At 34.0% G+C, this 15275-nt stretch overlaps 1 protein-coding gene across 1 annotated transcript; it reads right to left on the reverse strand.

Moving 5' to 3' along the window:
• Positions 1-5846: 5846 nt before the first annotated feature.
• On the reverse strand, positions 5847-8989 carry LOC106104867 (cytochrome P450 6B5-like). Its single transcript, XM_013285057.1, has 2 exons — positions 7616-8989; positions 5847-6530 (listed from the first exon to the last, which is right to left on the reverse strand). Exons 1-2 carry the CDS (start codon positions 8943-8945, stop codon positions 6367-6369), a joined length of 1494 nt encoding a protein of 497 aa, XP_013140511.1. The 5' UTR covers positions 8946-8989; the 3' UTR covers positions 5847-6366.
• Between the last annotated feature and the right edge of the window lie 6286 nt (positions 8990-15275).

Raw genomic sequence — 15275 nt, forward strand, 5'->3', positions numbered from 1 at the left:
TGTTTTTTTTAATTCCACGCCCACAGAGTCGCGGGCAATAGCTAGTGAATAAATAAAAATGAACAATTATTTTAATTATGTTACAATATAACGAGTTGTATTAAAATAAATGTCTTATTTATAATTTGAATGTAACAGCCTTTAAATAGCAAAATGACAGACAAATATTGAAAACCGTATTTTCGTTATCAGCAACGCAAATTCATCATGTTCGTAATTTACGTTTTAGATATTACTTATACTGTTTTTTCCAAATACGTAAGAAGAGAAAAATAACATTATAAACAAAAACTTATCTCCAATCGCTTTATATAAATCTCTTTGACTTAAATGCAATGTTTTATTTTTTTTATGTCAAACGAGCAAGCGGACATCGGAAATGGCCGAAGTTTCAGATGCGTTTTTATAAATAACTAGCTGTTCCCGTGCGACTTCATCCGCAGAAAATTATGAAAATTTTATTCCGTTGTTTATATATGTCAAAATGACATGTCATTATGACAAACCATGGCAACCTTGCTTCCTTGAAGTTGGCAGAAACTTATGGTCTCTTTCCCACGTTAGGATTTTTATCCAAAATATTTACCCGCTAAGTTAAATGGCGTTAAACATATAGCCTAAAGCGTGACGTAAGTGAAGGACTTTTTATTAAAAAAAGAATTATTCCAAAATTTGCTGTAATTGCTGACATCTTAGGCAACCAAGAAGTGTTTGTTTACGCTTTATTATAATAGTATAGACTAGATGTTCCCGCGCGGCTTCATTCGAATGAAATCATAAAAACTGTATTTTATTGTTTTCCCTTGTCAAATTCTTAATTGCAAATGTCATAATTATCGTTACCATAATAACCTTGCTTCCTTAATGTTGGCATCTTGTAGTTTATGGTCCCTTTCCGATATGAAGATTTATAGAGAATTTTAACAGGACTTGTATTTATTAGCGATTTGTTTCCTGTCACACCTGTACCACTCTGTAAAGAGAAATAATAAACGAGCAATTTTTTTTCAAGTTACTTGTATTTTAATAAAGTTGATATACAGAGAAAATCATGAAATTGAGCCCCTAATGGCTGACGTGCAGACAACTATTCATTCCAATGTCACAAATTCTTTTTCAGACTACACTAAACCCCCCTCTATAAAACGATGGATGATTCCACGTTGTAGACATTCGTGTTGTAAAAATCCGCCGTATAACACGTTTTGCAACAGGGCAGGGCAAAATGTTAGGAATGTTAACGTTTTAGGGGGTATTTTTTCACGGAATTCTTGTTGTAAGGAAGCGCATTGGTTTACTGTATTTGCCTTGTGCATAAGAGGACTAACCGCGGCACTACTCGACAGGCCAAATAAGTTTGTGGCACTATATGCTCCCATATGAATTACAGTCCCTTTGTGCTGACAGTCAACAAATACGATATTAAATGACAGCTCGGCGCATATTGCGCACTCCAGTTGAAAGCCCAATATGCGTTGAGTGGCGCTTGTTACCAACTTATTGTTAGCATAGCGGCAATAAAGTCCGTGTATGTTTTTTTTTCTATTCGCACAATGTCATCTACCGTTTATGAAATTTGACAATTTAAAATCTAACTAGATTTATCCACTGACGATAGATAGAAGGAATCATTCCGGTTCTGATGTGACATTTTTATGCATCGAACTGTCTAAGATAATTTGAAAACTGATTGGAATTATAATGTTTCTACAACATGTTTTGATTCAATTACATTACCATCTTTTTGAACAGTTTAAAAACATTTTTTTATAATTTGTCATGAACTTTCTCGTGTGCTATTCAATTCTGACAAGAACCGTTGAACAGTGGTAGAGCCCGCTTTAACATCTTCGCACTAATGGGTCGACTGGCCCGATGTAATACAATTCCGCGTTTCGTCTGATGAGTGTGACTTTTCCTTTCCTTTCTTTACTTAAGAGGAAAGGATTGAAAGCAAAAGTGGATTTGACGGTGGAGGCGACGCATATTAAGGGGAAATGTCCTCTTTATGTGCGTCTCCTTCTCCGCAGATGAAGGGAAGGCAACGCATCTGCAATTGCGGATGTTTATGGGCAGCGGTCGCTTTCCATTTCAGTGGATTCAGGTGGCCGCTTGCTCGTTTGCCACCTTATGTTATAAAAAAATTAACATAATGATTAGGTTTTGTATTATTTAATTGTCCAGTCATTGTTGTCGTTATTTCAGCAATAACGTTAATATTTAATAATCAAAAGCGATAAGAAAAACAATTATTTCACAACAATAAGCGGTTTTTGTGCAACACTATCTTCAAATCATTGTTATTTTGATCATTTCTTTGTCATTTGAATCGATTGAGAAAATGTGAATCACGAGAAATTTAATAAAACATAAAAAGGACACAAGCGAAGCTGCGGCGAACAGCTTGTGTACCTACAAAGGTCTTAACTCTTAGTTCTCAGTAATAAATAAACAAAAAAATCTTTATTACTTCACTTTTGAAAATATACATTTCACGAGAGTCTTGGATCCTGTACTAGGTTCCACTGTGCAGGAGCCAGTCCCTTTCCCCATTTGTGAAGAGCAATTCATATTCGTAAGTAATGAATACGCTTTTCAGATTTTCTAATAGAATCTGTAATTTTAAATGTTTTAAAACATTTTGTAACCAGGTTGTTTAACCGTAGCCTGGCAAGGCTACGTTATATTGATCTCTGGAATGCTATTTTTTGTATCCAAAGTCCTTCGTCAGTTTTCTGAAAATTTTGTCATCGATCGATAGTACGTAACGTGAATAATAACTTAGAGTCCTAAGGTGAGGTTGCCTATCCTTTTTCTGCCATTAAAGCGGTAGCAACAAAAAAAAATCGGTCAAACGTTTAGGGTCAAGGAGCCTATCTCCTTCTGTTTCTTGAAATTTTTGATGAAATTGTACTCAAAATGAAGATATTAATGTGCCTAACACGATGGTTTACGGTTGCCTTATCAAAAGCAGTCCCTGGGGTCTTTAATATATGTTTTTTTTTAATTACAAAAAATGTCACACTCACATGACTCTATTAAAGTTAACTTAGGAGATATTGTGAATTGATTACCCTCTGTAGTCTATACATTAAATTTCATATGATAATGTATCGCATTTGAAGAGTGACTATCAAAAATTTAATCAACAATATTCTTTTTGTAATGCAGGCTACACACGTTCAGTTTTGCATGTCGGTTTCGTCCCTATTCTGGCTTCTAGACATCTTTGAATTTCTGCAAAACTTAATAACTTACAGACAAAACATTTATGTAACAACTGTGTTTTGTGTATTGTGTAATTTGGTTAAAATCGTTATGTAAATCTAACGTGTGTGGTCTGCATTACCGTGAATTGTAACTATCGTTCGCTTAAGTGTTCTATTGCTATCTCTTATGTCATTAAAGAGGATGAGTGGGTTGGCAAATTTATATCTTCGAAGATACTACGACCAGCAATACATCGCAACACTTTTATATCTACTATACTAATATTATGAAGAAGAATAATTTGTATTTTAAAATTGAAATAACTCGAAAACTACAGGTCCCATTTTTAAAAATTCTTTTAATAGCTTCGTTATTAATGAGTAAAATAAGATATCCTATGGTAAAACTTAGGTTTTTCATGATTATTTTCTACTATCTGTTCCCGTGCGGCCTCATCCGCATGAAATTATGAAAATTTTATTTTGTTGTTTACATTTGTCAAATTATCAACAGCAAATGTCATAATGATGTGACATGACAAACCTTGGCAATATTGTGTCCTTGATGTTGGCAACTTATGGTCTCTTTCCCACATTAGGGTTTTTATCCAAAATATTTAACCTCTAAGTTCAATAGCGTGAAAATATATAGCCTAAAGCGTGACGTAAGTGTAGGGCTTTTTATTAGAAAAAGTATTATTCAAAAACATGCTGTAATTGCTGACATCTTAGGCAACAAAGAAGTGTGTGTTTATGCTTTATTAGTATAGATAGATTTCACGTGTACTAAGTCGCGAACAATCAGCTCAATCGAACTCAAGAAGTCAATGGTCAAGAGTGAAGGAACTTACAAATAATACAAATCATACAAATAAAACTACAAACAGGAAAATTATTTACATTTGCTTTTATAGTTACATCGTACTTATAAAAAATTTAATATGATCAATCATATTTTTATTATGAATAATAATTATTGTGTTATCAAATTCTTATAGGTACTAAGATAAGTGAAGATATTTCACAACAATAATTATTTTTGTGCAACTTCAAATGTTCTAGATCCTGCCAACACATCATTTGATTAACTAAATCTAAACTACTTATTAATAAAAAAAATAAAACAGTTTGGAAGAAGAAAGAAAGAAGTAGCTTATATAAGCTAAAAAAAATTAGTATATATATACTAATTTTTTTTTACTTCGAGCGGACGTAATCGCGGACAAAAGCAAGGTTATATAATTTACAAGCTGTGGCCCGTAAAATTTAAAAAAATTAGTCGTCTATAACATTCCCGCGTGCCTACCTTCTACCAGCAACTTTCCAAAGTCCCGTCAAGTTTAGGCCAACCGTTCCAGAAATAGCAGCCACGTCGCCATTTTGATGGCGTGGAATAAAAAATAATTAGCCTATATAGGCTGTCCATGTCAGCTATCCTCAAGCGGAAGACCCGTCAAAATACGTATATATGTCCGTTCACCCATGGGCCGAGTCGCGGGGAAAAGCTAGTAAAGTTATGTTTCACAAATCAAGTATAGTAAACATTCTAATTTTCGTAAATCTTTTTTACTTTATTATAGACTCTAACTGCGGGATGGTTCCTGTTGTCAGCATAATGTGCTCAAAATGCATACATGTTTTAATTTTATAAAAATTTTTAAAAAATATTCATCATCTTCCCTCTTATCCTACTCCCGTAGGATCGGCGCGACAGGTTTTTGTCCTTCATGTAACTCTATCATACGTCATCTCGGTCATCACACCCTTTTTGATCATGTCACCTGTCACGCAATACATCCATCTCTTTCTAGGTCTACCTCTATTAAGTGTAAATCTATCTAGGTATAACAATATATATTATAAAGTGTAAATACACACACACTACTTAGTTACGTAGATATTCAGCAATCACAGCATACGTTTGAATAATATTTTTTTAGTAAAAAGCCCTACACTTATGACACGCTCTAGGCTATATATTTTCACTCTGTTTACTTAGGAGGTAAATAAGTAGAAAGCAAGGTTACCATGGTAACAGTAATTGGTATCCAATTACAAAAGCCTTAGTTGGCATTTGTGAATTTCAATATTGCTATATCAATTGAGAATTTGACAAATGTAACCAATAAAATAAAGTTTTCATAATTTCATTCGAATGAAGCCGCAAGGGAACAGCTCGTAACAAGACAAAAATTTGCATAACATTTCTGATATGTGTGTCTAATTGTTACCTCGAATAATTAATAATTCTTATTAATAATAATTAATAAATCTAAAATTATTATTAATAATTCCAAATTAAGATTATCACTTCGAATATCGTAATCGATCACTTTTTTTTAATGAAAGATAACGCAGGTAAAACACCGTAGGTATCTAATTGGTTCTTATCAGTCACGGAGTTAGGGCGGGGTAAGGTGACGCGACCGCCCAGGGCGCCCGAAAAAAGAGGCGCCTCAGGCGACATAATGTAGCGCCTGGGTGCACCTTTTTAGTTTTATTTATATGGGCTTATTAGGGGCGCCGTTAAATGTAACCCAGGACGTTGGTTTTACTAACATCGGCACTTTTGTTGTCATGTGTCTACGATGTCACACGTTTTAACTTTGAATATGTTGCGTAAGAAATAAAAATAGCTTTATTTTCAATTTTTTATTAGTATTTACAAATTATTACAACTATTGATGTGACCACTACATGGGCGTTGCTAGTGAATCTAGGATTGGTCTAGGGCTGCTACTATTAACATGGTTTTACACGTAATTGTCATTTCACATTTTTTGATTCACTACATGGGCAGCTGCCCCCAGTCTCCCACTAGCCACGACCACGTACTCAATATATATCTGGAACCATCATCATAAAACAGGCTGTGAAAAAATATGTAAAATATCTAAAATGTCCTTTCTTCTAGAAAAGACTTTTCTTATCCAACCCAAATACCATCGTATACCCTTCTTCTTCCAATCCTTTTCTTATTAGTAGAGGGGGCTAGAATTTTTTTTGTATTATTCAAATGTTACAAACGTTTTTTTTTTCAACATTAAAACTAGAACATTAAAAGCATTAAATTGTTTCCATAATTACTAAGTATTTTTGAGTATCATATGGACTAGCATGTTTTTAGCAAGAATGCATACTCTCGAAACCCACAGGTTTATCTCCGTACAATGTTTAAAGGTACACCTCCACTGGGGACAGTGAATATGAAATTAGGATCGTATTCCAACTCCAAAGGCGTATTCTTTGAAAGGTCGACGCGGAATTTTGAGAAAAACATCACACTACACACTTGAGACTGCCATTTAGCGAACCGCATACCTGAAATTAAAAAAATTAAGCATATTAAAAATCATGACGCACAATATCGACCATCCTTTCTTCAGTATTTCGACATCATTAATAACTGGCGATTTCGTCCGCGCAGTATTAAAAAATACGAACTACGAAAAACAAGAAACTACGTATCGCTCGGGAACCTGACACTTTTCGAGAACAAGCCATATCCCATTTGTTACTCCAGACTTTGTTTTATGTCTATGCCAAATTTCAATCAAATATGTTAAACCGTTGCAGAATAATGGAGTAAACATGAATATGTATTTTTTTTTTTATAACATAAGGTGGCAAACGAGCAAGCGGCCACCTCAATCCGAAGCGACCGCTGCCTATAGACATCCGCAATTGCAGATGCGTTGCCTACCCTTATCCGACGGAGGAAGAGACGCACATAAAGAGGACATTTCCCTTTCCTATACATATCTTCCACCGTCAAATCCACTTCCTCTTCCCAGCCTCTTCTTATAAGAAAATGGTGGTAAAGAGAAAGGGACTAAAATTAGGCCTCCGGCACCACACTCATCAGACGAAACACGGAATTGCTTCCATTTCACGCCTGTCTTCTGTGTGGTCGTGGTATTACACCGGGCGTGCCGGCCCATTCCTGCTAAGATGTTAAAGCGGGCACTACCACTGTGAAATTATCCCACGGGATTAAGTATCCCACGCCATCCCATATAAGTATCCCACGGGAATCTTGACTATACGTATTTCCAGGATCAAAAGTACCCCATGTATTCTTCCGGACTATCATCTATATCTAAGCCACATGTAGTTGAGATTCGTTCAGCAGTTTAGGCTACAAACTCTAACAACCATATATCTAAACTTTTGCATTTAAAGTACTAGTAAAAAGGAAGATTACGTAGTTCGAGATTATGTTATATGTAGGAAGTAATGTCGCAGTATTTATAAAAATAATCATTATTTCGATAGCCTTGAGTTCAGATAACAATTTATCGTTATGTCGGCGATGAAGGATAACTTTAAACACAGAAATATATGATACGAATCTCATTTGATGTCCTCAACTAAAAACAACAAAACATCAAAACAAATGTACATACCTATACAATTTCTAGGACCAGTTCCAAATGGTAAATAAGCACATGCATGCCTTTTTCCTACATTTTCAGGAGTAAATCGTTCTGGATCAAATTTCAAAGGGTTTGGGTAGTGTTTTGGATCTCGATGAATTCCATAAGCGGAGATGATAACAGTATCTGCTTTGTGTAGAGTGATATTAGTTCCAGCCAGTGTGTAGTCACTTTGAGCGTTGCGATGCAAAAGATCCGCAACTGGATACTTTCTTAAAGTTTCGTCAAATACTTGACTAAGATACGTCATCTCATGCAGAGCGTCATAAGTTAATTCACCGTTGTAACGTTCAAGAACCTCGTCGATTTCCTTAATAAGTTTGTCTTGTATATCTGGATTCTTTGCCAATTCGTAGAACATATGCGTTAAAGTCAACGCGCTACTTTCGTAGCCAGCTCCGTAAAATGTAAAAGCCTGAGCAGCGATAATATTGTCAGTCAGTTCAAGTGTTTTAACATCTTCGTTTTCATTTCTTCGCGCAGATTCGATTACTTTCTGTTGTCTTAATTCCAAAATTAAATCTATGAAGTCTTTCCTATTCGTCGGCATTCCATTTCTTTGTTCGATGACACTTTTTATAAGATTTAGGAAGAATTTGCTTAAAACACTTGAGAATAGTGAACCGCCAAACCTTTTCAAGATTCCAGGATACATCATATCTAATTCAATTCCGTACCTCGCAGTGGAAAAGATTTTGTTAATCTTTTCCAACGTATGGAACATATCTTCATCTAAATCAATTCCGAAAACACAAGCTGCGATAGAAGCCATAGTAAACTTTTCAAGAAGAGAATTTATGGGCTGCTCTGTTTGGACTTCGGTAATCTTCTCCACGTGCTTAATAAACTTTTCACCGCGGTTGGTAATCAAATGCAACATGTTCTTCAGTTTCCCTGACGTGAAGAGAGGAGTGAATCGATGTCTGAGAATTCTCCACCTATCACCGTCTGCGTGGAAGATGTTTGCACCGAGACCCTCTTCACTGAATTCGACTCCTCTGTCAACAAACATGTCGAAATCTTTGACAAGCACGTCCTTTATAATATCCAAGTCTTTCAGCATGAGACACGGTGTGGTCATTCTGTACATACCAACCACCTTCTCGTCAGGATATTTCTCATAAATATCTTTGTAAACCAAAATCAAATGTTTCCGTCTAATAACAGATTCCATGATATTACCGAAGAACGGTACCGGCTTAGGGCCAGGAACATTTTTATTTTTCCAGAAGTTGAAATTTCTCGTAAAGTAAAGGTACAAGAGTGCAATCAAAGTTGCCGGAATAAGGAAAATGTACATCTTGTTAATATCCGGTCACAAAGCACGTTAATGAATGACAACGTAAATTTTACGGCCTTAATATATGTGAATTTGTTCTCATGGAGTGATAAAAATCCTATCCTATTACTCACGTAACATATCAGTACAGTTAAAATTATTATTGTGAAATTGTAATCTATACTATTATAATAAAGCGTAAACACACACTTCTTTATTGCCTAAGATGTCAGCAATTACAGCATATTTTTTAATAATTCTTTTTTGTAATAAAAAGCCCTACATTTACGTTATCTTTGGGCTATATGTTTTCACGCCATTAAACTTAGGGGGTAAACATTTTGGATAACAACCCTAATGTGGAAAAGAGACAATAAGATGCTACCAACATCAAGGAAGCAAGATTGCCACTGTAAGGTAATTGGTATTTTGACATTTGAAATTGAGAATTTGACAAATGCAAACAATAAATGTATAATTTCATGCGGATGAAGCCGCACGCGGATAGCTAGTCAAAGATAAAACAGTATCGAGCATAACGGATTTGTACTGATAACAAATTATTTTGCCTGTGAACAGTACCATTAGTTCCCTTCATCTGGATCTGGTTTTAGATTGGTTGTACAACATTATTTTTTGCAAAAGTAATATTCACTGACATAACAGCTTGCAGTTTTTCTATACCCTATTTTCAGAACACCAATAACTTGCGAAAGTAACAACTAATTTTACTAATCTTACTAAGATTATAAATGCGAAAGTTTAGATGCTAAATGTTTGTCAAGAACACAAAGGCTACTCGTTAACGCTGTGGGACCGTGAGTGTTCTTAGTTGGTGCAAGCCCAACATCACTCATCTTTACCCCTTTAAAGATGAGGATACGTAAAGCATTTCCCCAAGCTAAAAAAGCTACTAAGTTTCTTTTAATTCCGCCGGTACGAAGTCACGGGCGACAGCTAGTTTTAAATAATTTAAGTCAATACTATTAACTACACCACCAGGTACGATCATACAATTTTCAAATATCTCTTTAATTTAGAGGTTAATCAGATTTTAGGGAGCCTTATGTTAATTTAGTTTCACTAACCTTTAGTGGCTGTAGTACATAATTTTGCTTTAAATTAAGAATACTTTAGGAGCTGGTTAGTGAAAACGGGCATTAACTTTTTATATAGGTTAAGATTTGTAAAAGACAATTGACCAATAAAGTATGGACTTTGGTTTTATGACGCGTAAGTAGTGTACGTAAGTGGTTTGGCGGGAATGACTTGTGTAACCATATTACATTTTTTAGAAATCTTTCTAATCTTACTAATATTATAAATGCGAAAGTTTAGATGGATGGATGGATAGATGGATGGATGGATGGAGCCTAAAGGGCTGAACGGATCTCCATGAACTTTGGCACAGGCTTAGAGCATAGTCTGGAAGAACACAGAGGCTACTTTTTATCCCTGGAATAGTTGCGGTTCCCGTGGGATTCATTAATTTAGTTTTTTAATGTTTACTCGATCATTCTGCAACGGTTCAACATATCTTATTGAAATTTGGCACAGATATAAAACAGAGTCTGGAGTACACATGGGATAAGCTTCATCCCCGATAAATGTCCGGTTCCCGAGGGATACTTAGCTTTTTGTAATTTATATAGTTTGTATGTTTTCTTATACCACGCGTACGAAGTCGCGGGCAACAGCTCGTAAAGAAATAAAAAAAATTGTGCTTGAAATATGGCTCAATTTGAATGGTGTTAGTTATAAGTTTGAATGATGATGTGTTCTTCCAATTACAACCTTTAAATCTCTGATTGGCCGGATTTACAAAAGGAACAAAGAATGTTATATCGTATTTTGGCTAGAATAAAGCTTGTCAAATACATCTGTCGCAATGTGGAATTAAGAATATAACTACATATGAATTACATTACATTTAATTCGAAATATACAAGTATACAAAAAGGCAAGTAACCAATTATCCGATTGTTAGATAATAAGCTATAGATTATAGAAAACTTCCTGTTCATTGTTGAATGAAGCAAAAAAAAAATCCCTTTTGATTTTGTACAATTTGTATTTTTGTTACAAAGTGTATGGTACAATTTCTAGCCTTTTACACTTGCTCCGCTTCCTTTTGAGGTCGGGTTCAAAGAGAACGGAAGCGTCGCCATAGATTAGCTTGTAAGATTGTCACAGAGTAAAAAATGCTGGAGTTAGACAGTGTTTCTGGTTCGAACATTCCTTTTGAACCTCCATCTATTAAAATCTCCTCTATCTATTAAAAAAAAACTAGAGTAGGATAAAGTAAAGTAGGATAAAGGGAAGATGATGATCTTACTACTTACTTCTTACTTATATCTTACTAATCACACTAATATTATAAATGTGAAAGTTTAGATGGATGGATGTTTGTTAGAGTCTTAGCCTAAAGAACTGAACGGATCTCGATGAAATTTGGCATAGACCTATAGGATGCTTTGGAAGAACACACTTTGTATTTCACTACTCACTTTTGTATTTTTTTTAATTCCACAAGGGCATAGTCGATGCGAAAGCTAGTTACAAATAAATGTATCTAAAACGTTAAAGTTTGTTTGATCCAAACATAAGATCAACGCTTTCTTTTTGTGTACTAACTTAACATATATCGGCAATTTTTATCAACACATTTTACATAAATCCTTTAAGCTTCACGAAGATATCCAAACAATATAACCCTTTCACAATATAGATCGATCTATTTTTCACGTCAACCATTTCAAAGACCTCACACATCATAGGCCTTTGAAAAAGACCAGGAGAATTTTTCACAATAATGTCTACCTTTTCATATTTTACTAGAAATAAATCATTTTACTATCACTTACAAAAAGGGTAATGTTTTTCGTTGATATGTAATTTTTTTTTTATTTATCCGGATTTTTACATATGTAAACTAAGAATATTTAAGAAATGTAGGGACAGTGAATTAAAAATTCTCACCGGTATTTTCTCCTATCAGCAATTTAAATACAATTATTAACCAAGGATATATAATTAAACAAAATACATTGAATTTAAAATAAAAAAAAAAGTGTGAAATGTATTTGTAAAATTATATTTGAATTGTAATATTGTATTTTTATATATGTAGGTTGTGGCTCGTTCAAATAAAAAAAATAAACTCGTTATTTACTGTTTTTTTTAATATCTACACACTTTTCCCAAAACATGACGTCATCCTCCTCGTTCCTCTTTTATTCTTTAACTTAAAACTAATTTTAAACAGAAATCAATTAAAAAGATAACATATTAAAAAGAAACATATCTAACATCCTTATAACCTCCTTATCCTACATATAAATAAAAAAATAAGTAAAATAAATGATAATGTTGACATGTGGTTTTAAGGCAGAGAAAATTAACAGAGAAAAATACCCCAAGTGAAGAGTAAAAAGTCAAGTATGCATACTCTATATGTATTTGAATCTCTTTGATATAAACGCATTTATAAATCTTTGGTGTTAGTTTCAGACCACATTTGAACTTTACATATCTTTAAATTCTTACTTTTATATATAATTATATATTTTACATGATTTTCATACTACATTATTTATTAGAATAGAACATTAAAAAAACAAGCAATCACTATTTCAATCTATTTATAAAATATTTTATTTTCTTAAAAGTTAACTCCAAATAGTTTTTTATTAACAATCTTGTCGATAACAGAGTGCCGGGTAAACTTTTTAATTTGCTCTTGAGAGCATTTTCAAAGATCGACTTTAACAAGTTTTGCTGCCTTTGAGCTTAGTTTCTCATTAATATCTGACGTTTAGTATAAATGGCAATAAAACGGCAATACGTATATGATAGACTAGCTTTCGCCCGCGACTCTGTACGCTTGGAATTAAAAAATAAAATTAGCCAATTTGTTATTCCAATCTATCCTCTACGTCTATTCAAAACTTCATCGAGATCCATTCAAGAATTTAAGCTACAAACTCTCACAAAATCCGTCCATCTATGTCGCATTTATAATATTAGTAAGTAAGATGTATGCAATGTAATAAAATTGGTATCCTGGTTACCACAAGATCCCGCTCCGAACTATACACTCTATTCAGAAAGTTCCCTTTGAAAGTCGTACCGCAGAATTAATTCGAGTTAGGGAACTGCATCTTGATTGGACTTTAGCCTCCAAAGTAAATCGGCCTGTTGCCAACTTACAAATCAAGTTACAGCCACTGAGCATTCAAGTCTAACTTAAACAAGGTCACATGTAAATCGAACCCAATAAAAGTGCCAATAGCTTATGGTTTGGGGTACGGACTACCGATCTTGCGATCGAGGGTTCGAATCCCGCCATTCGACTTGTCGTGAACCATATCCTAGCACATGCCTGGAGCTTAGTTGGAATGGTTAAAGGTAATATTAGTAAGTTAACAATTTTTTTATTAATTCTACCAATCAATTTTAGTATCAACCTAGTAAAGGAGCCAAGGATATACATATAATTGAACAAAATACCGAATTTAAAATTAGAAGTAAAAAAAAATGTGAGAAACGTATTTGTAAAATTATATTTGAATTGTGAAATTGTATGTCTGTTTGTATAAATAAATAATGGATAAATAAAGCTGTCTCCAAACTTCGTTAGCGTGGTAACAAAAAAATGACAACCTATAACATTCGCGCTTGAATCTGTACCTTCCAGACAAAGTTCTATGCAATCGGCCTAGCGGTTTCCCATACCTGAAACTGCGGGTCCGCGGCGGTGGACAGATAGACAAAAACAAACTAAATGCTAGTTATTTTGGTTATCAGCAACGCAAATACATCATCAACGCGAAATTTCTCTTTCAATATTACATGCAGGGCATGTTTGCTATAACATAAACTTTCGCCTGCGACTTCGTTATTATGGAATTAAAAAAAAAACAAAAGTAGCCTTTGGGTTTATCCATGTTATCATCTACATCTATGACAAATGTCATCAAGATCCATTCAGCAGTTTAAGCTACAAACTCGCATTTATAATATTACTACCTTCTCGGGATTAAGAAAAAAACAAAAGCAAGCATCCTATGTCTTCTTCCAGACTATCCTCTACATCTATGCCAAATTTTATCGAGATCTCTTCTCCCTTCAGCCGTTTAAGCTACAAACTCTAACAAACATCCATCCATCTAAACTTTCGCATATATAATATTAGTAAGATTATATTTAGATTAACTCTGTTTTACTTCAAAAATATAATTGAGCGTTTATGCCGCCCACATCTTTGACTAAATTATGGCACATAAACTACAAAAAAGACAGTAAGTAATAGTGAACAAGTGTTAGGACTGTCCCCAATTCAGTAATAATAAAGAAGTAAAGGCCCAAGCCATGGTTCCTGAGGGAGCCATAAGCTTAGTTACTCATAAATGAGGTTTAGGCTAAGCGCCATCTACGCTTGGCTATCTCAAGCCCGGTCAATCTTGTGCCTCTTCAACGCAAATAGAGGCAAATCAATCTGCACAAAATCAGGACTATCTGTCTGTCTGATGAACTCTCAAAACTGATCTTGTATTATTTGTACAGTTAAAATTGATGATTCCGTCATTTGAAGACACACAAACTTTTTTGGCCGACTTCCCAAAAAAAGGAGGTACTCAATTCGTCTGTTTTTTTTTTACCTTTTACCTTTGCAAAACTTATAACCTTATTTTTTATTGGCAGTCTTTATCAAAGGTGATTTTGTTGTTTTGAAAACTTAAACAACTTCGTGGTGATAACGGTGTCACCGTTTGATTACAATCGTGAATTGTAAAATTATGTTTTTTGCTGAACATCCGTGTTTACAAACATAAAACGGATTGAGGCAAATTCGTTTATTTTTTCTATTAGATAATGACTAATATAGTTCACGCTTCTTGTCAGTTATTGAAGTTACAATAAAAATAGAGTGATACCATTTACTTGTGCATATTTTTAAAATTGTTAGTATCCCGTCTGAGTGCTTATAGCCGTATCCTATGCTCCTACAAATATGACACGGGCTTCCATTTCACTCACATTTATTGTATGTTAAATTTTTATAACTCGGTATCCAACGCCGTTACTTAAGGACAAGGAAAAGGAATTCATAGGAATTCTTTCTTTTTACTTGCGAAAATAATCTAATACGATATTCCAAGTCATGTTCTTAATTAAGATATAATAATGTATGCCTCATAACAATGTAAATAAAAGATAATTATCGATAAATTACAGCAAAACATAATATAACATCATTAAAAAACAAAATAAAATGCACTAAAAACAAAACAAAATACACCAAAAACAAAATATTCTCAAAAAAAACAGTACACTAAAAAGTAACGAAAT

Source organism: Papilio polytes, unplaced genomic scaffold (genome assembly GCF_000836215.1).
Source record: "Papilio polytes unplaced genomic scaffold, Ppol_1.0 DF823399.1, whole genome shotgun sequence".
Classification (NCBI taxonomy): Eukaryota; Metazoa; Arthropoda; class Insecta; order Lepidoptera; family Papilionidae; genus Papilio; species Papilio polytes.